The sequence below is a fragment of the Neofelis nebulosa genome, chromosome 8 (assembly GCF_028018385.1).
Source record: "Neofelis nebulosa isolate mNeoNeb1 chromosome 8, mNeoNeb1.pri, whole genome shotgun sequence".
In the NCBI taxonomy this organism is placed as follows: domain Eukaryota; kingdom Metazoa; phylum Chordata; class Mammalia; order Carnivora; family Felidae; genus Neofelis; species Neofelis nebulosa.
The window spans coordinates 90,655,531-90,682,317 of record NC_080789.1 but is presented as its reverse complement, the minus strand read 5'-3'; the positions used below and the strand labels follow the sequence as shown (position 1 = coordinate 90,682,317).

The 26,787-nt window shown below is 36.6% G+C and overlaps 2 protein-coding genes across 2 annotated transcripts in view; one reads left to right on the top strand and one right to left on the bottom strand.

The window, feature by feature from the left end:
* Nucleotides 1-14,625, top strand: part of PIK3C2G (phosphatidylinositol-4-phosphate 3-kinase catalytic subunit type 2 gamma) — a 352,823-nt gene extending 338,198 nt beyond the window's left edge. The window contains exons 32-33 of the mRNA XM_058743529.1: nucleotides 4,374-4,499; nucleotides 14,046-14,625. Of these exons, the coding sequence (XP_058599512.1) occupies nucleotides 4,374-4,499; nucleotides 14,046-14,198 (279 nt within the window). The 3' untranslated portion in view covers nucleotides 14,199-14,625. The remainder of the gene's footprint in view (nucleotides 1-4,373; nucleotides 4,500-14,045) is intronic.
* The window catches only part of PLCZ1 (phospholipase C zeta 1), a 154,458-nt gene that overhangs the window by 56,338 nt on the left and 71,333 nt on the right, over nucleotides 1-26,787 (bottom strand). The window lies entirely within an intron of this gene.

The window sequence follows — 26,787 nt, the reverse complement described above, 5'->3', positions numbered from 1 at the left end:
AGGTCATGATCTCACAGTTCACAAATTCCAGCCCTGCCCTGGGCTCTGTGCTGACAGCTCAGAGCCTGGAGACTGCTTGTGATTCTGTCTCCCTCTCTCTTTTACCCCTCACCTGCTTGCACTCTGTCTCTCTCAAAAATAAATATTAAATTTTTTTTAAATATATACCTCATCCATTCAGTCATTTGATAACTATTTATTTAGTATTCACTATATGCCAAGCACTGTGTTAGGGACTGGATTTCTAGGAATGCTATGAAAGAAAGGCATACCTATGAAAGGGAAGAAAAGAATAATGTAAAGGGAAGCCAAATCTCAAGGGAGGATTTTACATTTTTCGTTGGAGATTCAGAGACATATTAAAAGATTAGAATGAAGGAACTGAGGGTAGGGTTAGGGTAGTAGAGTAGTAGAGTAACCAATGGAGCAAAGCCCAAGGGAAATGTGGAAGAAGTGTAAAACAGCAAGACGTGGGTTTCCTTTTTAAGGAATTTTAATGTCATAAGGGAGATAACATATACAAAACTTTTAAAAATGTAAAGAAAATATTTTAGGAAAATCTAGGATCTATAGAATCCAGAGTTAGGATGATTAACAAAAATTAATTTTAGATGACTTTACATCATCTTCTAGCACAGTAACAATATTAGCCAGAATTCTAGAAGAAAGTGGTAGTAATACTGCCTGACTTCAATCCACTGGGAATATGAAAATCCTCTGGGCGATACAAGGAAACTTCTCATTGCTTAGACTGAGCATCAGACTAAGAACTCTGAATCTCCAAGCCTTATGACTCTTCAGGTAAAAGTGTTATGTCTTTGTGAAGGTCTAAACTGCAACCAGAGTAAAAATCCTAGGTTAAGGCATTTAGACAAGTACAGGTTATTTAATCACTTTTAAAGTTAAATTTAGGGGTGCCTGGGTGGCTCAGTCGGTTAAGCGTCCAACTTCGGCTCAGGTCATGATCTCACAGTCTGTGAGTTTGAGCCCCGTGTCGGGCTCTGTGCTGGCAGCTCAGAGCCTAGAGCCCGCTTCAGATTCTGTGCCTCCCTCTCTCTTTGCCCCTCCCCTGCTCATGCTCTGTCTCTCTCTGTCTCAAAAATAAATAAAAACATTAAAAAATATATATTGTAAAACAAAGTTAAATTTAACTCATATAAACATCCGGGCAAAGGGTGAAATGAGAAGTACTGATGAGAACACAATTAGAGTTTTTTAAATAAATTAGCTGTGATGTTTAAGGATCAAGATACAGTACAAGAAAGAAAAAATAATAATATTGATAGGACAGCTGCTTTGGAAAACAAAACAAAACAAAAAACAAAAAGAATCTCTGAAAGACCTGAGAAATCAATGTCTGCATTGAAAGCTATTAAGGATATACTAAGTCCACTGCTGTTCAGATCTAATGCACTTCCGATTTTAAATTGAAACCTGTTCTGTTCTATTATCCTAAAACCTTCAGGATATTCAAGGACCTTGTCAAGGACATTAACTTGGAAACAGAAACCCAAACCTTTCGTTGCTAAATGCTTGGTGAAATCTGGTATGCAAAATATCTTTCCCCATCTGTGATTGGGAGTTTATTCTTCAGGCAATGGGGGAAAATCTTGAATGCCCCGAGAAGGAAAGTGACATGATCAAAGCAGCTTTACAGGAAAGTTAATTACAACATTGATATATGGAATGAATGAAGGAAAGAAGTGGAAAGACTGGGCCAAAAAAGTCATTAAAATCTAGTTACAATAAGTTAGGAAATAAAGATCTGTGGTGGCGGATGTACTTGGGCAAACAGAGGATATTGATCTCGCTACGCTTGGATTTGAAAATCAGTAACAAGGGAGACCCTAGAGAAAATAAATGGTATTATTTTAATATAGCTTTAACAACCTCGAAAATTTTGTTTGGGAGTGTAAGGAAGGATAGACAACAGATTTTGGTTAGATTTTATATAAGTGTGCCAAGAAGATATCCGGATGGAAATATTCACAGGTCACTATGCTTGGATTCTAAGGATGAACTAGAGATTCTTTATTTGGGAGTCATCTAAACGGTTCTTAGGGTTAATTTGGTCCCCCAAATGATATTTAGCAATGTCTGGAAGGATGGTGCTATTGGAATCTGGTGGGTAGAGGTCAGTGATGCTGTTAAAATATCTGCAATGCACAGAACAACCTCCTACAACAAAGGATTATGTGGCCCAAATGTCAATAGTGCCAAGGTTAAGAACTCTGCTCATAAATGTCATAGTACATTAGGGATATCTTGTGCAATCAGTGCATATAGTATATTTATGTTCAATTTAAATTTAATTTATAGAAAATAAAAATAGTACCAAACATTTATCAGGTCTTACTCCATTTCACATTACATGGTTTGTCTTTTAAATGCTATAAGACATATATCACCTTTATCCTCCTTCAACAGGTTAGGAAACAGATCCACTGAAAAGTTAAGATGCCTGCCAAAAGCCACATAGCTGGCAAATTTGGGGGCCCAGATTGCAATCAAAAAGTCCATTTTCAGAACCATGATTCTAACCACTAAGCTGGAGCATACAGTGATTATAGGTGCAGTATCCTCAAACACCATGGCAGACAAGAGAGAATTACAGAGCAAAACATTACTCTCCCTTCATCCTTCTTACCAAACCAAACCACACCAAATCAAAAAAAGTAAAAGCACTCTCTCAAATATTAATAGCACTTCCTTTCTGCATCACCAAAGATTCCATTATCCCATTGAAACATTTCAGAGATTTTTATCCTGGAGGAGGTTTTCAATGGAGGAAAGAAACCTTGAGCTCTACCTGAAGTAGCAATTTTGACAATCTTAGCATTTTGACATATGGTGTATCCAGATGTATTATATCTAATTTGTGAGTAATAATAAAGTAAAAAATTTTCCTAATGTAATTTTCACCCTGTAAATTAGAACTGAGTAAAAATTAGTACTATTATAATATATATCATATTTTCTTACTTTCCACTATGTTTTTTTTGAGTGCCAAAGAAAGATATACAATTAAAGCTAATGACATTGGGGCACTGGATGTTAACATATAAATGTCATTGTGATTCAGAACAGTAAAATGTATTTGTTGAAAATTAACAACTTAATATTTAGAATATAGTCAACCAAATAAGAATTTAATTTCTCAAATTAGACTTTTAAATCATCCTCTTTAAATATAAATTACACATTTATCAAACTAACATTTATCAAACTGGATATTTGGAGTTCTAGTATGATTTATTCTCCATTTGGTCAAGATGATAAAGGTGAAACACATTTCTTTGAAGTTTGGTGGTTTCCAAGTTTTTGAAACAATGGACTTATTCCTCAAATGACTATTAAGAAATAAAAATATCCATAATAAGGAAAGGTGGAAAAGAAGAAGGAGAGAAGTTCTGCAGCCAGAATGGAGAAGCTGGGAAGGGAGGAAATTGGGAGGCCACTTAGGACGACCTGGGGACAGGGGGTCCAAAGATCTAGATATTTAACAACATTAATCTACCCATCAGGCAGTATTTTAGGCAACTTTAGAGACTCCATAGAACAGTTTTAGGGGTGCCTGGGTGGCTCAGTTAGTTACACATGCAACTCTTGATTTTGGCTCAGGTCATAATCTCACAGATTGTGAGTTCAAGCCTGGCATTGGGCTCTGCACTGAGGGTGTGGAGCCTGCCTGGGATTGTGTCTCCCTCTCTCTCTGACCCTCCCAAGCTCAATCTATATTTCTCTCTCTCAAAATAAAAAAATAATAATAATAATAAAATAAAGAATATAGTTTGAAAGGGGTTATCCAATATATTTTAGGGTAATTTATAATAAAATTATCATAACTATCTTAAAATCTTTTAACTATATTAAAGTTGCAGGTCTAACTGATATATTAATTACATTCTGCTTTAAAATGTGATATTACATAATATGCATATACTTATCATTAAATGCTACCTTTTATTTTATGTGTTAAACTTGCATTTTTTAATTTTCAAGTGGTGGACAGTATCCTGAGGCACTTAATTCCTATCTCTGCCTGTGGTTTATATTTATCTCTTGACCATTTCTGTCAGAACTGCAAATTTATTTTCTACCATAAAAAACTAAAGTAAATTACATTTAATAAGCTTTTAAATATAGTTCTCTGACACAACACTTAATTTAAGATCGATGATTTTACTCTTTTACACTGTGCTTTGGGAATATTTTTGAGCAATGATGAATTTCTTTTGATTGTTCTCTTATTTTCTGGTAAACAGTACCGTAATAAATTTTGATCCTGCCTTTGGTCTCGATATTTAGTAGCTCTGTATTTGTTTTCTTTGATAGCAACACGCATTAATATTTATAACCATTTTCCTTTGCAGCATCTCCCAGATGGCTCTGCGCCCAGTGCACATGTTGAATTTTATCTTTTACCATATCCCAGTGAAGTTCGTAGGAGGAAAACAAAATCTGTTCCAAAATGTACCGACCCCACTTATAATGAAATTGTAAGTATGATTCATCTCTTGTCTGGTTGCTTTGTATTTTTCTTACCATTTTTCAGCTTAACAACCAAATATGGAAAATGTGCAGTAATTGGAAGCATTATTCCATAAAGGGAAGACATTTCAAAAAATAGCCACTGTGCGCTGATCACTGTTCTCGATGCTATGGGAACTGGAAAATACAGATTCTGCTTTCAAAGCATTTATGAACCAATTTTCAAATTTTGGCTATCCTCCAGCAAGAGCCCACGATGGCGTTTGTTTTGCCTAACATTATCCCTGACTTCATCTTATTTTCTCTAACCTTATTTTCCCTTACCTGGTTTTCTTTACCTAATAACTTTATCATAGTATATCCTGTGTATAACAATAAACTTCATAAAATCTCCTTTAAAAAAATGAAAAACAATAAACAAGTACAAACCACCAATAAAATTAATTTATATTATATATAGCTCTCTAATTCACGTGTATTTCACAATTTGAATATCCAAACCCTTAACTTCTTTCTGAGGCAAACCCCACATTTATTCTCCTGACTCCATCCCTTCTCATCTCCTCTGTACCTTGCTCGGATGTTAATTTGTTTGCCTTTCTTAAGGCTACTTCATCCACTGGTTAGGTCAGAAATTTTAAAAAAACAAAACAAACTCCTGAACTCAGCCTTTCTAAAGCACCCACATTTTCTTTCCCTCCCTATTGCCTCCAAACTTTTGCAAAAGTAACTCACATTTCCTGCTCTCACTTCATCACTTCCTTTTCATTCTTTAATCCTTTGCAGTGTGGATTTTGAACTTAAAGATGCTGCTTTATTAAGAGTGACATCAGTAGACTCCTAATTGCTCAATGAGCCTAATGAACCCTTAGGTTCTACTCTCCTGAACATTTCTACAGCCACGCTGCCAACTGCACCCTCTTTTTGACACCCCCCTTTTGCTTGAGTCTTACCTCTTCTGAACTCCCTCCATCTTCTCTAACCACTCATTTAATTTTGTTCTTTGCCATTCTTCCTCTGAAAAATATTCTTGTTTGCTGTTCCATGATCTACCCTCATTTCCTCTTGATAGACACAGTCTCAAAATTATCTTATATACCTAAAAATTTTCATTTAACACCTCTCTGTAAGTTGCATCTACATCTATTCCTCAAGCCTTGGCTTCTGCCTTAAATTTTTGACCTTCTGTACTCTGCCTGATTACTAAAGAGCTCCATTTGAATGTCTCCTAGGCACTTTTAAACCAGAGTTCCCTCCTCTGTTTCCCATCTAAAAAGATATCTTCTAATGACACTTCCCTCTCTTTCACTACTTTTCCAACTAATCCCCAAGTTTTGTCATTTTAAAAGTTTTTTATATGTACAGCCACCTGCCTCTTAAACCCATCACCTTCTGTCTGCCCCATCCCTGCTTCTTTGTTTGAGGTCCCTGTGACTTTGGCTACTATAGAATAGCCTCCTATCTGCCTCTTGTGTTTTTCAATCAAATCATTCACATTTCTACCTAAGGTGTCTTTCAAAAGCCAGTCATATTTATTTTTTCTACTATTTAAATTTCTTTTGAAAGTTCCTCATTGGGGGCGCCTGGGTGGCTTGGTTGGTTAAGCGTCCGACTTCGGCTCAGGTCATGATCTCACGGTCCATGAGTTCAAGCCCCGCGTCGGGCTCTGTGCTGACAGCTCAGAGCCTGGAGCCTGTTTCAGATTCTGTGTCTCCCTCTCTCTCTGCCCCTCCCCTGTTCATGCTCTGTCTCTCTCTGTCTCAAAAATGAAAATAAACGTTAAAAAAAAATTAAAAAAAAAAGTTCCTCATTGCCTCATGGATTATGTATCATCCCTATATACTTTTAAAAAGATTGTTTGGGGGTACCTGGGTGGCTCAGTTGGTTGGGTGTCTGACTCTTGGTTCCCCTCAGGTCATGATCTTACAGTTTGTGGGTTCAATCCCCACCTCGATCTCAGTACTGATGGTGCAGAGCCTGTTTGGTATTCTCTCTCTCCCACTCTCTCTCTCTCTCTGGCCCTCCTCTGCACACTCGTTCTCTCTCTCAATAAATAAACTAAAAAAAATTGTTTTGAGATCATTGTAAATTCACATGCAGTTGGAAGAAATAATACAGAGAGAATTCAAATAACCTTTTGCTACTCTCTCCCAATGGTAATATTTTGCATGACTAGAGTACAGTATCACAACCAGGAAACTGACATTGATTACAATTCACTGACCTTATTGAGATTTTGCCAGTTTTACATGTGTTCTTATGCATTTTGTTGTATTTAGTTCTATGCATTTTTATTTTCATTCCAATTGGTTCTATGCATTTTTATTACATGTATAAATTTGTGTGACCATCACCCCATCAAGGTCCAGAACAGTTCCATCACAAAGACCCTTGGTGCTACTCTATTATAGCCACAGACACATCCCTCACTCTAATGCCCACTCCCCCATCACTGTCTACTAGTAATCTCACCATCTTTATAATTTTGTTATTTCAAATGTTATATAAATGGAATCATGCAGTTTGTAACACTTTGAGACTAACATTTTTCTCTCACCATAATGCCCTAGCAATCTATCCAAGTAGCTGCATGTCTTAATAGTTTTCTTTTCACCACTGAGTAGTAGTCATGGTATGGAAGTATAACATTTTCCTTAACTGTTCACCCATTAAAGGACATCTGGGTTATTTTTGGCTTGGGCTATTGCAAACAAAGCTGTTGTGAACATTGACGGATAAGTTTCTGTGCAAACATAAGTTGTAACTTCTCATAGATAACCGCTCAAGATGTAATTACTGGAATATATGGTAATGGCATATTAGGTTTAAAAAAAAAAAAAGAAAGAACTTGCCATACTCTTTTTCTATACCATTTTATACTCCTACCAGTCATGCATCCAGTTTTCTCTGCATCTATGCCAGCTATTTTTTAATTTTAGTCCTTTTGATAGGTATTGAGTGTGCCTCATTGTGGTTTTAATTTGCACTTACCTAATAACTAATGATGCTGAACTTCTTGTCATGTGCCTATTTACCATCCTCTTTAGTGACAGGTTTCTGCATGTCTTTGCTCATTTGCTAATTGAGTAGTTTGTATTTTTGCTGCTGAGTTTTGAGAGTTCTTTATATATTATGGATAGTAGTCCTTTGTCAAATAAGTGGCTTGCAAATATTTTCTACCTGTCTTCCATGACTACTTTTCATCCTCTTCTCAGGGTCTTTCAAATTAAAAGTTTTAATTTTGATTTTGTACAAGTTATCAATTTTTCCTTTTTTGGCTGCATGTGTGGTGGCAAATCTAAGAACTCTTCACCTAGCACTAGTCCTAAATATTTTCTCTTCTAGTTTTCCTGTTTTCTAGTTTTACATTTTATATTTAAGCCCATTATTTATTGTGAGTTAATTTTTGAATGAAGTATGGGGTTTAGGTTGGAGTTCATTTTGTTGTTGTTGTTGTTGTTTTAACCTATTAATGCCAATTACTCAAGCATCATTTATTGAAAAAGCAATCCACTTGGGGGGCGCCTGGGTGGTGCAGTCGGTTAAGCGTCCGACTTCAGCCAGGTCACGATCTCGCGGTCCGTGAGTTTGAGCCCCGCGTCAGGCTCTGGGCTGATGGCTCGGAGCCTGGAGCCTGTTTCCGATTCTGTGTCTCCCTCTCTCTGCACCTCCCCTGTTCATGCTCTGTCTCTCTCTGTCCCAAAAATAAAAAAATAAAATAAATTAAAAAAAAAAAAAAAAAAAAAAAAAGCAATCCACCAAATGTCTTTGTAACTTTGTCAAAAATAAGTCAGAGGGCTCCTGGGTGGCTCAGTCGGTTAAGCATTTGATTTCAGCTCAGGTCATGATTTCTCACAGTTCATGTGTTTGAGCCTCATGCTCAGCCAGTTAAGCATCCAACTTCAACTAAGATCATGACCTCATGGTTTGTGGGTTCAAGCCCTGTGTCGGGCTCCTCTGACAGTGCAGCACCTGCTTAGGATTCTCTTTCTCTCCTTCTCTCTCTGCCCCTTCCTGACTTGTGCTTTCTCTCTCTCTCAAAATTAATGAATAAACTTAAAAAAAATAGGTCAGGAATATATGTGTGCTCATTACCTTTTATTTCTTCACACCTAATCCTATTGTCAGGTCACATAAGACAGTTTGTCATTCCCTGAACAATCCTTAGGACCTCTGTGATGGAGCTCGTTCCCTTCACCCTTTCTGCTCTTCCCTGTCAACTTTGAAGCTTACCTCAAATGTGGATTCTGGGAACTACTCCCTCCTAGACTCTTATGCCACACTTGCCTCTTTTACTTAGTTCTACATGCTTTTTTTCTTCTAGTATATTGTAAATTTCTTGAGGGCAAAGGAAATACCTTTTTGTTTTTTGTTTTTTTTTAATATCTTTAAAATTTAGCTGTTTCTAAAAAGATTTATGGAATTTAATATTTGGGGTAGTTTTATAAGTGATGCTTTATATGGATGTGTAAAAATGCATATATATTTATACATATAATTTAGTAAGGAAAGATCTTCTGAAATTTTATTATTTATCATGATATCAGCAGCTAGAGATATACTCTCCCAATAGTAGATCATTTGTTTCCATATGTTTTCAGTACAAGACCCCCTACATCAATATCAAGAAATTTCTCTAGGGGCGCCTGGGTGGCGCAGTCGGTTAAGCGTCCGACTTCAGCCAGGTCACGATCTCGCGGTCTGTGAGTTCGAGCCCCGCGTCAGGCTCTGGGCTGATGGCTCGGAGCCTGGAGCCTGTTTCCGATTCTGTGTCTCCCTGTCTCTCTGCCCCTCCCCCGTTCATGCTCTGTCTCTCTCTGTCCCAAAAATAAAAAAAAGAAAGAAAAAAAAAAAGAAAAAAAAAAAAAGAAATTTCTCTAGACTTAATGCTATACTTCAGCATTTGTAAGCCAAGGAGGGACATAAGGACAAAAAGCCACTGACAATTCAGGAGTTTAAATTAACTTGTGTTTTATTTATTTCAAGCAATATTTTAAAGCAATATTTTTAAATAGCAAATACATATGCATGGAGATTATTTTATATTGCTTATTATTTCCATAAGTTTTCTGATGGCTTGCAATAATTCTGGGTCCTCCCACATTCGTGGCCCATTGATTAGAAATCACTGCAATGCTTTTTTCGTCAGCCAGTACTTGTAGCTTGGACACACTGTTTATAAATTTTAAACACTTTTAAAATTGTTTGGAAACTTTTAAAATTATTTCAACAATAGTCCATAGTCCATGCCTACCTAGTACACTCTGATTTCTACATAACTCAAATAAGCAGAAATGTTAATTAATATGTGGATAAGTGACTATTTTAATAGTAATGATCATCATATAAACAAGTTTGGTGGGGAAGCTGGTTGAATTTAGAAAGCGATGAGAATAAAAAGAAGACAACATTTTAATTTTTCCCCTGTTTTGTTCTGTGTCTTGTATCAATACAAGAATAGTTATAAGAAATGCCAAAAAAAGTACACCGGTTTTAACTCTGGTTTTACTTTCTCTTGCCCTCTACTGTGCTGCTGTAGGCCTCATCTCTGTGCCAAACCCCTCAAATATTTCTGGGCACCCTCAGCAACAATTTACATGTTTTCTCGGAAGCCCAGAAAATTATCACATGGCATCCACCTCGTTTTTAACTTGTCCCCTGCTTTGCTTCCCAAATACTGCTACATCAACCCCTCAGTATGGCTGGGATTTCTTAAACTGCCGAAGCCACGCAATGTTCTGGGAAGTGGGAGAGAATGACCTCACTCCCCTTTTTATATAAATCTCTTAAAGGAATACAAAGTGCATATTACATTGCATCACCAATGTCTTACAAAGGTTTTCATGAAAATAATTATTTCCATTTTTATTCATAATTCTCTCTTTCCCCCTAATACCCAGACTGAGAAAGGCTGGGTCAGGGACACTGCCAAGGGTCCCTTTTATATCCACCCTTTAGATACTAAACTTTCTTTGATACAGGGCCAAACTTGTCTATTTGACACTTCCCAGAGTGATTCCCAACAGACTTTGCCAGCAGTCTCCCTGAAAATCCCTATCATGTATAGATCCCTGTTGGAGACATGACTGGACTGGAGGTGGGTGGGGCTGGCAGTAAGCATGCTCACAAACTGCCCTTCAGCTTTTAAGACACAGAGCTGGGATCCTGGCGCTAATGCCCTTGCTCTTTTTCACTCTGTTACCTTTGGCTTGTGGTTAAAAACCATCATTTTTTGCAATGATTCATTAGAAAAACAGATCGTATTTTAGGGCACAATTATATTGTTATAGCCAATGCATATTGTACATTGTATTCCTTTCTTAGGTACTATTCTGTTATAAAGTATAAAGGGGAAATTAGAACAGAACAGGAACATTCTACATGTTTCACAGATCTTAAAATATCTTGCGGAATGTGAATGATTATCTAGCATAGCAGTAAGTGTATGGTACACTCAGTAAGTCATAGCTATGGTTATCTGTAACATCCTCTCGTTTGATATTCATAACATGATGAAAACTCGATTTGTAAATGAAGACATTGAGACCTTGATGTCAAACATTTCGACCAGGGTCCAGCTACTAGTTTTCAAGTCCAAAACTGCCAGATTCCTAAACTCATACCGACCCCACTAAGTTATGCTGTTGGTCCCTTCCTCCCACACCCACAGAGTTTTCCTGTTCTCACTTATTTTGAACTCTCCTTTTCATTATCCTGCCTCCTTGCTCCCCTTACCACCAGTAGTAGACACATTTTGGTTTCCATGTTCTTGTTCTTCCACTGAAGTCACGCTAAACACACTTCAGAATTATTTACTATGCCCTCAGGGCAAATAACATATGGTGAGTGCTTGTATACAAGTTAACAGATATTAATTACCCTAAACAAGGTTTTTTTTTCTGTTTGATGCGATAATTTAAAGCCTACAAATTCAGTATTTGTCAGAAGGCAATGAAGACCTGGCTCATGTCTATAAGTAAAAAGTATCATAAAGTTAAACGGAAAGAGCTGTGCATTTTGGTTCTGTTTATGTGAAGACAGAATATTCATATTAAATCAGTTGGTGAAAAAGTCTCAAAGAATATAATCATCTGCATACTTCTCTAGCATTAACCACTAATTAGTCATTGTGCGGTAAGAATAGAGTGCTTATTTTTTTCTTTATTTTTTAAGTTTTTATTTAAACTCCACTTAGTTAACATACAGAGTAATATTAGTTTCTGGTGTATAATATTCAACACTTCTATACATCACCCAGTGCTCATCACAACAAATAAGAGTACTTTTTTTTTTTTAACAATGTTATGGATACAGTAAAGCAATTAAAATAGATCTATATTATCTATGATGTATAATGATTGCATGTTTATAAAACTTGAGTTACTTTTAAGAAAATAACTTTTGCCTAATGAAGCACAAGGTGGGGGGGGGGGGAAGTAAGGTAATGTAACCTCTAGAGTTCAAATGTTTGTATTTTAACCAGAAAGGCAATTAATTCTTAAAGTCATTTTTTGAGAATTTCAACTTGCCAAATACCAGGGAGGCTCATTTCTGTCTGGAACTGTTTTCTCCAGTTAACTAATGCAAAATAGCAAGAAACAGCTGTTCCTTTTTGTGTATTTGATGGATCTTTCTCAGCTATAATTTATTAGTGTTCAATAGGTACCAGGCTTTGTTGTAAGGCTTACATTCATTATCTCACTTATTCTCCCCACAGTGCTAAAAGGCAAATATTATTATCACCATTATTATTATGCAAATGAAAAAACATATAGGTGACCATAAATGCATACAAATTATTATGTCATAGAAATTTGTATCTTTAGAGCTTATTTATATGATTCACAGAGTTCTTAAGCCAGACTTTTGCAAAGCCCTAATAATTAGGTTTATTCCATTTTTCTATTTCACATACAGTCACACTTTAAGGGCCCCTTCATCTATTTTCTCTGTAAAGTAAATGAGTTTATCTGCTGAAAGTATTGTGGAGAAGAAAATGGAAGATAGTTTAAACAGTTCAAAATAGCCACTGTGGAGAAAAAGAAAAGGAGCTTACTCTATAGTCCTGGAAAGATAAGAGTTCAGGAGGAGATGTGGCTCACAGAGTCTATGCTGGGCATCCCATTGCTGGTAATGAAGAATAATTAATGTAATAGCGTTTTGAGATTTTTAAGGCAGCGCTTAGACTCCTTTACTATCTCAGGGGAACTCAATAAGTGAAATGGAATAATCTGAATCAGCAGTCCTAAGAAACTGAAACGATAATATTCTGTTTGGAATGAGAATAGGATTCTAGAAGAGGAGGTAGCCAGGAGCTGTCACATGAAGCAGGGTAGACTGGATTAACCTGTTATATCACATCTCATGTCCCTTGATTAAATTGTTTATTTGATAAGGGAATCATTGTTCAGAACAGCTAAAAGATGGCTCTTGAATGGAACTTCATCAATAACTTCATGGGTTCATAAATGGTAGACAAATGCAAAGTGATGGACCAGAAACCATATCCATATACACTGAGGAGACCTCCCAACTGACTGAAAGGGTTTTCCCCGCTTCTTTTTTGTACATATAGAGAACACTTTATTTCTATCTTGTAGCTTGGCTATAAAAAGCAAGCAAGTTTGTAGTAGCATATGAAACTCCTTTTCTAAATGTGTTCTGAGGAGTTTCCCTGGCAACCATGTTGGGTTTATACACAGGTCTCCCCTCCCTTTATGATGGGTAACTAATTTCTCGATAGTACTACACTTCTGAAGTTTCTTTACTACTGTAGGCACCCAGTGGTAATGCCCATGATTTACTTCCTGGAAATTATAACACACAGTTGAACAGATCCCTTTTTAGAAACTAGTTATATGACTAGCAAGTGAAAAAGAGCAAGACACAAAACTGTACATACAGCATAATTACAGCTCAGTTCTTAAAAAGTAATTATATATAGAAAAAATAAACATCAAAATATTAACTGTAATTATCTCCCAATGGTGGAAATATAGATTTTCCTTTTTTTGTTTCATCCATATTTTATTTAATAAGCATGTGTTTTCATAATTAAAAATTAAACAATTTTAAATAAATTAAAGTTAGCATAGAATTAATTCTTCCCATGTAGAAGGAAATATTGTTGTACTGCACTAAATTAACACAAGGAAATCATGGAGATTGGCCTGCTCCCCTCATTAGCCTTCAACAAAAAAAGATAATGTTCAAGGTCCCATGTGGCACAATAAATTCAAGGACAGTTAAAAGGTGATGTATTTAAATTTCCTCCTAGAGAGTAATTTACAGTCATATTAAATTTGGGATGGACAATTATTAATGGAATCAGAATAAATTCTAAACTTCTTAGAGAAATATTCTGTCATTAAACTCCATTATGTTAAGAGAACCTTTAGCTTTCCAGAATTACAGTTAGAAATGAAAGATCCTACATTAACATATCTATTGCAAGCTAAATGATATTAACGGCTAAATATTTTTATTAAAAGCAATATTTTTTAAAAAGTGCATTTAAGCATATCTGATTTATATTTTCATTATTCCCTTTTCAGGTGGTGTATGATGAAGTCACAGAGCTCCAAGGACATGTTTTAATGCTTATTGTGAAAAGCAAAAGCATATTTGTGGGAGCAATTAACATCCAACTTTATACTGTCCCACTCAATGAAGAAAAATGGTATCCACTAGGAAACTGTATAATTTGACCATTTCTATCAATGAATGCATTATTCAGTAACTACCTATATCTTTTTCCACTTCTGGGCCTCTTTGTCACTAGAGCAGGACATTTTTGTTGTCAAAGGTAGCATAGTGTATCAAGGACACCCAAAACAAAGACATCAGAATTAGTCTGTTAGAGTTATATATTCTCTACTTGTGTTTCATTGTTTTCTTAGAATCTTTTCTCCTTAACAAAGTGCCAATTTATTGTGTAAAATAAAAGAACACCTAATTTTAATATATCTTTTAAATCAAACACATGCTCACATTTTTTAATTGTGTGCCTACTGTTAAAATCAACACTCTGACTGTAGTTTCCAAGAAATATGGCCATAAATCTCATCAATTAATTTAAGATCTAAGAATATCTGTAACAGATTTTTAACTTTGAAGTAAATATACATACCTGCATACTGACTTATAATCCTATTTATCGAGGGAATTAGTAAGCTCCAGCAGAATGATTTATTATTTTCTATCAGAAAAACAAAGGAAAAATGCCTGAAATTCTTAAATCCAATTTTTGGAAGAAACTTCTTTGCAGTTTCTTGCCTTTTTCTATGCCAATCAATTAATCATCATTGGATTTCACCCAACCAGAGGCATGATCACATTTTTAAATTTCATTATCCCTTAACTCCACGATGTCAAACTCTGAAACTCTCCCCTCTGATCAAAACCTCTTCTCTTTGCACATCAAGAATTTCTCTAACTTCTGAAGCTACTTGTGTACTCATCATGACTTGAGTAGAAAATCCTACGGATTTCTACCTACAAAGTAGGTACAACTCAAAGCACTATGCTCCATTCTTTAAGAGAACAAAATAGGAGTTTGGGTTTTTTTTATCCCTGCCATTTAAATTACTTAAAAAAGTTAAATTCTTGCTTTTTTTTCAATGCTTCACTGTGAATGAATAAAAAAGTAATTTAAGCTCTTAGATATGGTCATCTACATAACCATGTAAACACATAAAGGACTGTAAAATTTACTCATTGAAAACATTTGAGTGCCAGCCTACAGCAGGCAGAAAGTCAATGCAGATGACCGCACTGAAAGGAAAAGTGACTCTGACACAACAGCAGGGCATAAGCAACACATGTAGGATACTCTCCTGAAGTGCCTGGTTCTGGTGAACAGGGACTGCACTGCAGGGAACTCCAGGATTTCTTCAATGTAAAGTCACTTTCAAGAGCAGAAAACATAGTTGACCTTCTTAACACAGAGAAACAGACACAGAAAGGAGGGAAAATGAGAAGACAAAGAAATTTATCCCAAATGAAAGAATAGGACTAGGCTATAGCCAGAGATCTAAGCAAAATAGCTATAAGTAACATGCCTGATAGAGAATTTAAAGCAATTATAATGAGGATACTTACTGGGCTTGAGAAAAAAGTGGAAGACATGAGTGAGACCCTTAACACAGAGATAAGAAATAACAGTAGAGATAAAGTGCTCAATAAACAAAATGAAACATGCTTGATGGAATGAACAGGACCTAGTGACCTAGAAGATAGAATGGAAAGTAATCAAGCTAAACAAAAGACAGAAAAGATTATGCAAATAAGAATAGGCTTAGGGAACTCAGTGACACCACCAATGTAAAAACATTCAAATTATAGAAATCCCAGAAGAAGACAGAGAGAGGGGAGCAGAAATTTATTTGAATAAATGATAGCTGAAAACTTTCTTAATCTAGGGAAGGAAACAGATATCCATATCCAGGAGGCACAGAGAACTCTCAGAATCAACAAAAGCAGACCCACATCAAGACACATTTGTAATTAAAGTGGCAAAAAATAGTGATAAACAAAATTTTTAAAGCAACAAGACAAAGGAAGACAGTAACTTACAAGGGAAAATCCAAAAAGCTAGCAGGAGATTTTTTCAAAAGAAACTTTGTAAACTAGAAAGGAGTGGCATGATATATTCAAAGAGCTGAAGGGGAAAAATCTGCAGCCAAAAATATTTTCTCCAACAAGGTTACTATTCAGAATAGAAGAAGAGATAGTTTCCCAGACAAACAAAAGCTAAAGAAGCTCGTGACCACTAAACCAGCCCTACAAGGAATATTAAAGGAGACTCTGAGTAGGAGACCAACAGTGACAGTATCAAGGTAGGAAACACAAAAGCAGTAAAAATGAATATTTCTGTAAAAATTCAGTCATGAAACTCACAAAACAAAAGGATATAAAATATAACAACATATGCCTAAAGCATGGGGAGAAAAGGAGTAAAGAATGGGTTCAAACTTAAACAACCATCTACTTAATATAGACAGCTATGTGCAGAAGAGGCTATATACAAACCTAATGGCAACCATATATCAAAAACTACTAATGTGCAAGAATAAACAGAAATAAATCCAAATATAAAATTAAAGAAAATAAGCAAACCATGAAAGAGAGGAAGACAAGAAAAGATCAGAGAAAATCTTCAGAAACGACCATAAAACAAATAATAAAATGACAAAACTATGTATCTATCAATAATTACTTTGAATGTAAATGGACTAAACACTCCAATAAAAAAACATAGGGTGACAAAATGGTTAAAAAAAAAAAACAAGACCCACCTATATGTTGCCTATAAGAAATTCATTTTAGATATAAAGACACCTGCAGATTGAAAGTGAGGGGATGGATATACATCTATCATGCAAATGGAGATCAAAATAAAGCCAGAGTAGCAATACTTATATCAGACAAAATAGACTTTAAAACAAAGACTGTAACAAGAGACAAAGAAGGACAGTATATAATGATAAAGGGGACAATTTAACAAGAAGATATAATAATTGTAAATATATGTGAAACCAATTGAGGAGCATCCAAATATATAAAATAATTAATAACAAACATAAAGGAACTAATACATAATAATAGAATAATAGGAGAGGACTTTAACACCTAACATCAACAGACAGATCATCTAAATAGAAATACAACAAGGAAACAATGGCTTTGAATGACACACTGGAATATATGGATTTAAAAGATATTTAATGCAGAACATTCCATCCTCAAACAGCAGAACATACATTCAAGTGCACGTGTAATAGTCTCCAAAATAGATCACATAAAAATATAAAATAAGCTTCAACAAATTCAAGAAGATTGAAATCATACCATGCATCTTTTCTGACAACAATGCTATGAAACTAGAAGTCAACTACACGAAAAAAATCTGAAAAACCACAAATATGTGGAGATTAAATACTACTAAACAATAAATGGGTCAACCAGGAAATTTAAAAAAGAAATAAAAAACTATATGGAAACAAATGAAAATGAAAACACAATGATCAAAAACCTTTGGGACGCAGCAAAAGTGGTACTAAGAGAGAAGTTTATAGCAATGCAGGCCTACCTCAAGAAGCAAAAAAAAATCTCAAATAAACAACCTAACCTTACACCTAAAAGAACTACAAAAATAACAACAAACAAAACCTAAAATCAGAAGAAAAAAATAATAAAGATTAGAGCAGAAATAAAGGATTTAGAAGCAAAAAAAAAAAAACAGGTTAATGAAACCAGCTGCTGCTTCTTTAAAAAAAAATCAATAAAATTGATAAACTTATGAAAGTTGAGAAAGGACTCAAATAAATGAAATCACAAATGAGAGAGAAGTAACTACCAACACCACAGAAATACAAACAACTATAAGAGAATATTATGAAAAACATTATGCCAACAAATTTGTCAACCTAGAAGAAATGAATAAATTCCTAGAAACATATACACTACCCAAATTGAAACAGGAAGAAATAGAAAATTTGAACAGATTGATAACCAGCAAAGTAATTGAACCAGTAATCAAAAAAACTCCCAATAAACAAAAGTTCAGGATTAGATGGCTTCAAGGGGAATTCTACCAAATGTTTAAAGAAGAGTTAATACCTGTTCTTCTCAAACTGTTACAAAAAATATAAATGGAAGGAACACTTTCAAATTCATTCTATGAGGCCAGCATTACCCTGATTCCAAAACGAGATAAAGACGCCACTAAAAAAGAGAACTACAGGCCAATATCCCTTATGAACATAGATGCAAAAATCCTCAACAAAATACTAGCAAACTAAATCCAACAATACATTTTAAAAAATCACTTGGCATGATCAAGTGAGATTAATCCTGGGTTGCAAGGGTGGTTTAATATTCACAAATCATTAACGTGATATATCACATCAATAAGAGAAAGTTTAAGAACCACATGATCATTTCAATAGATGCAGATAAAGCATTTGACAAAGTATAACATCACTCATAATAAAAATTCTCAATAAAGTAGGTTCAGAGGGAACATACCTCAACATAATAAAGGCCATTTATGAAAAACCCACAACTAACGCCATCTTCAATGAGGAAAACCTGAGAGCTTTTCCTCTAAGGTCAGGAACAAGACAAGGATGCCCACTCTTACCACTTTTACTCAACACAGTACTGGAAGCCCTAGCCACAGTAATCAGACAACAAAAAGAAATACAAGACATTCAAATCAGTAATGAAGAAGTAAAACTTGCACTCTTTGCAGATGACATGATATTCTATATAAAAAACCCAAAGACTCCACCAAAAAAACTTCTAGAACTGGTAAATAAATTCAGTAAAGTTGCAGGATACAAAATCAATGTACGGAAATCTGATGCATTTCTACATGCCAATAATAAAGCAGCAGAAAGAGAAATCAAGGAATCAATCCCATTTACAATTGCACCAAAAACCATGAAATACCTAGGAATAAACCTGATAAAAGAGGTAAAAGACCTGTACTCTGAAAACTATAAAACACTGATAAAAGAAATGGAAGAAGACACAAAGAAATGGAAAGACATTCCATGCTCATGTACTGGAAGAACAAATATTGTTAAAATGTCTATAGTACCCAAAGCAATCTACATATTTAATACAACTGCTATCAAAAATACCACCAACATTCTGCACAGCGCTAGAAGAAACAATCCTAAAATTTGGATGGTACCACAAAAGACCTCAAACAGCCAAAGTAATCTTGAAAAGGAAAAACAAAGATGAAGGCATCACAATTCCAGACTTCAAGTTATATTACAAAGCTGTAGTCACCAACACAATATGGTACTGGCAAAAAAAGTAGAAACATGGATCAATAGAACAGAATAGCAAACCCAGAAATGAATGCACAACTATATGGTCAATTTATCTTCAGCAAAGCAGGAAAGAATATCTAATGGGAAAAGGACAGTCTCTTCAGCAAACAGTGTTGGAAAAACTGGACAGCAACATGCAAAAGAAAGAAACTGGACCACTTTAATACACCATACACAAAAATAAACTAAAAATGGATTGAAGACCTAAATGTGAGACCTGAAACCATAAAAATCCTAGAAAAAAACTCAGGCAGTAACCTCTTTGACATCAGTTGTGACAGCTTCTTACTAGATATGTCCCTGAGGCAAGGGAGACAGAAGCAAGAACAAACTATTGGGATTATATCAAAATAAAAAGCTTCTGCACAGTAAGGAAAGAATCAACAAAACTAAAAAGCAACCGGGGCGCCTGGGTGGCTCACTCGGTTAGGCGTCCGACTTCGGCTCAGGTCATGATCTCACGGTCCATGAGTTCGAGCCCCACGTCGGGCTCTCTGCTGACAGCTCAGAGCCTGGAGCCTGTTTCAGATTCTGTGTCTCCCTCTCTCTCTGGCCCTCCCCTGTTCATGCTCTGTCTCTCTCTGTCTCAAATAAATATTTAAAAAAAAAAAAAAAGCAACCTACAGAATGGGGGAAGATATTTGCAAATGACATATCCAATAAAGGGTTACTCTCCAAAATATATAAAAAACTTATAAAACTCAACACCCAAAAAACAAATAATCCAATTAAAAATTGGGCAAAAGTCATGAATTTCTCTAAAGAAAACATACAGATGGGCAACAGACACATGGAAAGATGTTCATTACTTATCATCAGGGAAATACAAATCAAAACTGCAATGAGATGTCACCTCATACCTGTCAGAATAGCTAAAGTCAACAGCATAAAAACAATAGGTGTTTTTGGAGAAAAAGGAGCTCTCATTCACTGTTGGTGGGAATGCAGTCTGGTGTAGCCACTGTGGAAAACAGTATTTTTTTGTGGAGATTCCTCAAAAAGTTAAAAATAGAACTACCCTAAGATCCAGCAATTGACTCCTGGGTATTTACCCAAAGAATACAAAAACACTAATCCAAAGGGATACAGCACCTCTAGATTTACAGCAGCATTATTTACAATAGCCAAGATATGGAAGCAGCCAAAGTGCTCACCAACTGATGGATAAAGGAGATGTAACACATATATAATGGAATCATATATGTGTTATGTATGTAATATACATAATATACACATGTGTATGTATATATATATATATATACATGTGTTTATATTATTCAGCCATAAAAAAGAATGAAATCTTGCCATTTACAATGACATGGATGGAATTAGAGAGTATAATGCTAAGCTAAATTAAGTCAGTCAGTGAAAGACAAAATTCGACATGATTTCACTCATATGTGGAATTTAAGAAACAAAACAAACAGGAAAAAGGGTGGAAAAAGAGAGAGAGACAGACAAAGAAACAGACTCTTAATTATAGAGAAGAAAATGGTTACCAGAGAGGAGAGGATTGGGAATGGGTTAAATAGGTGATGGGGATTAAGTAGAACCCTGTCATGATGAGCATTGCATCATTTATGGAAGTGTTGAATCACTATACTGTACACCTGAAACAAATATAATACTGTATGTTAATAACTGGAATTAAAATAAAAACTAAAAGAAGAAAATATTTGAGTGCCTGGTATGGGTTGATGTGATCCCATTCAAAATTTCACTCATATGTGGAATTTGATAAACACAACAGATGAACAGGGGAAGGGAAGGAAAAATAAGATAAAAACAGGGATGGAAGTAAACCATAAGAGACTCTTAAATACAGAGAACTGAGGGTTGCTGGAGGAGAGGTGTGTGTGGGGGGGGGGGTGTGGGTTAAATGGGTGATGGGAATTAAGGAGGGCACTTTTCAGGATGAGAACTGGATGTCACATGTAAGAGATGAATCACTGGGTTCTACTCCTGAAGCCAAGACTATACTGTATGTTAACTAACGTGAATTTAAAAAATAAATAAATAGAATTTTTTAAAAAACAAAACAAAACAATAAAATATATGATCATCCAAGTCAAGTAAGCCATCAGTACTGCTGGGCAATTACTCCATATGTTCCAGGTCCCTTCACTCTCTGTTTTTTTTTTGTTTTGTTTTGTTTTTTTAAATTTTTTTTTTCAACATTTTTTATTTATTTTTGGGACAGAGAGAGACAGAGCATGAACGGGGGAGGGGCAGAGAGAGAGAGAGAGACACAGAATCGGAAACAGGCTCCAGGCTCCGAGCCATCAGCCCAGAGCCTGACGCAGGGCTCCAACTCACGGACCGCGAGATCGTGACCTGGCTGAAGTCGGACGCTTAACCGACTGCGCCACCCAGGCGCCCCACTCTCTGTTTCTGCTAGACAATGCTTATAAGCTCTTCTCTCTGCTGAAACCCTAGCACCTTCTACCCTAAGTGCTGTCTTCAGGTTGATGTTTCCTACATCACTTAGAAATTGGAATCAGTCAGGGGCGCCTGGGTGGCTCAGTCAGTTCAGAGTCCAACTCCTGGTTTCGACTCTGGTCACTATCTCAAGGTTCTGTGGTTTAAGCTCCAAACAGTGCAGCACCTGCTTGGGATTCTATCTCTCTTCCTCTCTTTTTGTGCCTCTCTCTCTCTCTCTCTCTCTGTCAAAATAAATAAATACACTTTTAAAAAAGAAATTGGAATCGGTCAAAAGACCTCTGCAGATTCCCGCACAGCATCTACCCACCTAGCAGATCCTGTATTTCACCTTCTGACCTATTACCATAGGAGAACTATCCACACTCCTACACAAAATCAACCTCTCAACTTGTACATTTGATCCCAACCCCTCTTATGTACTCACAAACATTACTGGAATTCTCTTCTGTTCAAAAGCTTCATTTCTTTATTTGCTACTGGGGATAATTCTCTTCAGCATAAAATCATGATGTTACATGGTTACATGATGCTACAACCATAATAAAAAAACTTAACAGGACCCTCCTTCCTCTTTTAAATATTTACCTATTGCCCTGTTCCTCTTTATAGCAAAACTCTTCAGAACAGTTGTCCCTACTCCATGTCCAGTTTCTCTGCTTGCATTCTTTTCTCAGATTCTTTCCAAGGAGCTATTTGCCCCTAACACTTCACCATAACTACTTTGGTCAAGATCTCTACTGACTCATACAGCTAAATTCAAAGGTTAATTTTCAGTTCCAATCTGACCTAACCCATCAGCAGTATTTGACACAATCAGTAACTCCATCTTCCTCAGTACTCATTCTTTACTTGGCTTCCAGGACACCCAACACCCTCTTGTGCTTTCCTTCTGTAACATTGGTGACTCCTCAGTTTTCTGCGCAGGACCATCATCTCCATAACCTCCCATGTTGGAGTGTCCCGGGGCTCACTCCTGGGTCCTATTCTCCATCAACCTTCTCTCTCTAAAAATCACATCTATTCTCATGGCTTTAAATACCTGTTTGCTGATGATCCCGTTTTATAACTCCAGCCCAGATCCCCCTCCCAAATTCTAGAGTTCCATATCCAACTGCCTACTATTAAATATCTCAAACTCAGCATATCCCAAATGAGACACTTGATCTTTTCCCCTCAAACCTGTTTAAAGAGCAAAACCCTTGAAGTAATCCTTGCTAGCCTCCCCCTCTTTTTCTTAATCTAATTCAGTCTATCAGAAATTCCTATTGCCTCTACCTTAAAACATAGCCCAAAGCCAACTGTTTTTTAATTTCCATCTGTTACCACTCTGCTTCAAGGTACTACTGCCATCTTTATCCCAGATTACTACACTCACCTTCTTCTAAATAGTCTCTTTGTTTCTATGCTTACCTTGTCCCCTTTATAGTCTATTCTCAATACAGCAGCTAAAGGGATCATGTCATTCTTCTGCTCAAAACTCTCCAGGAACTGCTAATCTCGGAGTAAAAGCCCCAAACTTTAAAATAACCTAAAAGGCCTTTGTGTTCTTCCCATTAGCTACCTCTGATTTTAACTCCCATGACATCCTCCTATGCTCATAGCACTCAAGCACTGGCCTCCTTTCTGTTTCCTGAGCACTCCAGGCATGTTTCCACCCTGAATCTTTATCAGAAAGCTCCTTCTTTCCAAAAGGTGCTTTGGTCCCATAAATCCACTTGCCTGACCCTCTCACCTCTTTCAAGTCTTGATCAAATGTTTCCAGCTCTGTCAGGCCTACACTGACAGCTCTTTGTAATATTGGAACCTGCCCTATCCCCAGATAAACACTAGATCCTTCCCCCTCTGCTCTACTTTTTTTTCTTGTGCACTTATCATCTTTGAACATTCTATACAGTTTACTCCTTTGAACACTGTATACAATTTACTTCGTTTGTTTATTGTTTTATGTTTTGTCTCCTTTCACTAAACCATAAACCCCAAGACTGTAAACAAGTTTTGTTCACTGACAATGCAACCTTAGACCCCGGCAAAGGAAGTCCTTGCCCTGGGGCCCTCACCATAGAGAATCTTGCTTCCTCCAGTTATGAGCATTAGTCACCCCCAGAACCCTCTTTCTAGACCACATTCCAGGACAGGAATCCCAGAACTCCCTGCCTGAACAGCCTTTGCAGGCCTCTTACAGAGACACATTCATCTACAGTGAGACTGCATCTTCAGTGTGAGAAATGAGCAGGCCCTAGTGGTGGCCTAAGGGAGGTTGCCCGCAGGGTTATATGGATGCAGAATGTGTCAGCTACAGTGTCCACAGATGTGCAGAAGGCAGCCACAGCAGACCAAGGCAGGAAGAAAAAGTGGGGCATACAGAGGGCTCCGGAGGGGAGCCAGCCCTTTTCAGGCTACTGTAATCTGACAACAATCTTCAAGAAGTCCAAGAATTCTAAATTAAAACCTACCTTTCCAGGTGTTTATGAAGATGCATTTGTCGCAATAGGAGAACAAAGCATATTATTTTTAACAGCTTGTTAATTTTATTTATAACTTCTAAGTTTAAGCAGATGGTATGCAGTTTTTATGGACTGAATCATGTCTCCCCAAAATTCACATGTTGAATTTCTAACCCCCACCTCAGAATGTGACTTTATTTGGAATAGGGCCATTGCAGATGTATTAGTTAAGATGAGGTCACACTAGAGTAGGGTAGGCCCCTAATCCAATATGACAGGTGCCTTTATAAAAGAGGGAAATTTAGACATAGACTCATACACAGAAACACCACATGAACATGAAGGTAGAGACCGGGATGATGCATCCACAAACCAAGGAACACCGAAGATTGCCAGCAAACTCCCCAAAGCTAGGAGAGAGTCATAGAACAGATTGTCAAAAGGAACCCACCCTGCTGACCTCTTAACTTCAGACTTCTAGTCCCCAGGACTGTGAGACAAAAAAAAACAAAAAAACAAAAAACAAAAAAAGCTGTTGTTTAAGTCACTCATTTTCTGGTACTTTGTTACAACAGCCCTAGCTAACTAATACATTGGGTCTTCATTTGTTTTTCTGTTTCAGCTCCACAAATACCTGGTGCATAGTTGATGCCAAGTTAGTATTTGTGAATTAATGCCTAAATAAATGACTGAATGACACCAGTAAACAAGAAAAGCAAGGTCTCTAATATTAATTTTCATTCATATAATGTTTTAAAGTTCCTTTAGTCTTTTTTACAAATGTACTTTATTTGTTCCCTACAAGAAATCTAATGAGATGGGGAAGGAAGGATGATTATATCTTTAGAGGGTAATAACATTCAAATGTCTCATTGTAGCATAATCTTTCCATTCAAATGAAATTTTAAATGGAATGTTTGTGCATGTGTGTGTATGTGAGAGAGTGACAGACACAGAGAGGTAATTTTTTAATGTATGTTTATTATGAGGGGGTGCAGAGAGAGTGGGGGACAGAGAATCTGAAGTGGGCTCATCACTGACAGCAGAGAGCCCAATGCAAGGCTTGAACTCACAAACCATGAGATCATGACCCGAGCCGAAGTCTGACGCTTAACCAACTGAGCCACTTGGGTGCCCCGCAGACAGGTATCTTTAAGGTAAGTGGACGTGAGGGACCTGAAGCATTGGACAATTGGCCACCCCTCAACCCCCCTCAAACTGTCCATTCTGATCTTAAAAATTCCTGAGAAACTTCCACAGAAAAGGAAGACATGTCAAAAAAACACACGCTAAAAGAAACTGAGTATCACAGACACAACATGGCTACCTATAACAATTAAGTAGCCGTGGTAGCAGAGACCCACTTCCAGCAAACTTAGCTCAAGGTCAGGACTTGATTCCCAGAGGGAATGGATTATTGAGAAGGTCCCACTATTTACATATTATCCAGGCCCGAAGGGATGACTTGATAGCATATGGGAGAAATGTTAGTGACTAAAGCAGTTGCTCAGCGATTTCAGGTCTTATATTGCAACACAACTGTCACAAATGAAGATATATTTTATTTCCTAGCACAGGAGCTTGTATGCTCTGAAAACATTTTAGTTGAACTGATTAAATCTAATGAAAGCTTTTTCTTTAGAAAGAATGCTGGGGCCTACATAGCATAAACACAGGAGTTTCAGTGGACCAAGACACCCCGCTTAGACTTTGGGCTTTGGTAAGTGTGGGCCATGCGAATTTATTAATCTTGGTAGTTTGCAACGGCTTATATTGCACCACATGATGGGTTTTTATCATTAAAGGGATGTAGCATTAAACCTTAGGCATTCATGAATACAAGCCACAGAAGATTTAGTCCCTGGAACAAAACAGACTATAAGGAAAGACAACCTTTTTTATTTTCTTGAATAAGCTTTTCTAAGCGTTAGGTGATAAAAGAACATCAGCTGTTTTCTTTAATGGATTTCTTAGCCAGATCTCTAACTACTAGGCCAGAAATTTGAACAGTGGCTGGATTGAAAATGCACTACAAATTTTAGTGGAATTGTAGTTTAAAAATCTTATCTCCAGACACGAATATGCTTGCCTACTATCTCAGCTTCCCCAAATTGTATTCTGTGTGTGTGTGTGTGTGTGTGTGTGTGTGTGTGTGTGTGAAGTGCCCTTAGGGTGGCCGAGCAATGGAAGAGACAATACCAAACTTAAATTCATGAGGCACACTCATTAGACCTCTGTGACTTCAAAAATACAGTCCCCAGTAGGCTCTGTATCTGATAATCGAAGAAAGTCTAGTTATTAGAGCTCAGAGGTTCAAACCATGGCTGTAATCATAAAAGGGATGTCGATTTTATTAATATTTAAATCAAAAGGACTAGGACTCTTTTTATAAAGAGAAAATGCTCTCTTCCTAGGCTGAGGTCAAAAAATAACTGAGTGAGATTATTAAATGCCCAAAAATTGAGAAAGCCATTCAAAGGTCTGTGCCTGACAGCCTTTGGCTCTGAGATTCTGATTTACCCCAGGATCCAGGAAGAAACTGAAGTAGATTCAACAGGTGCCTT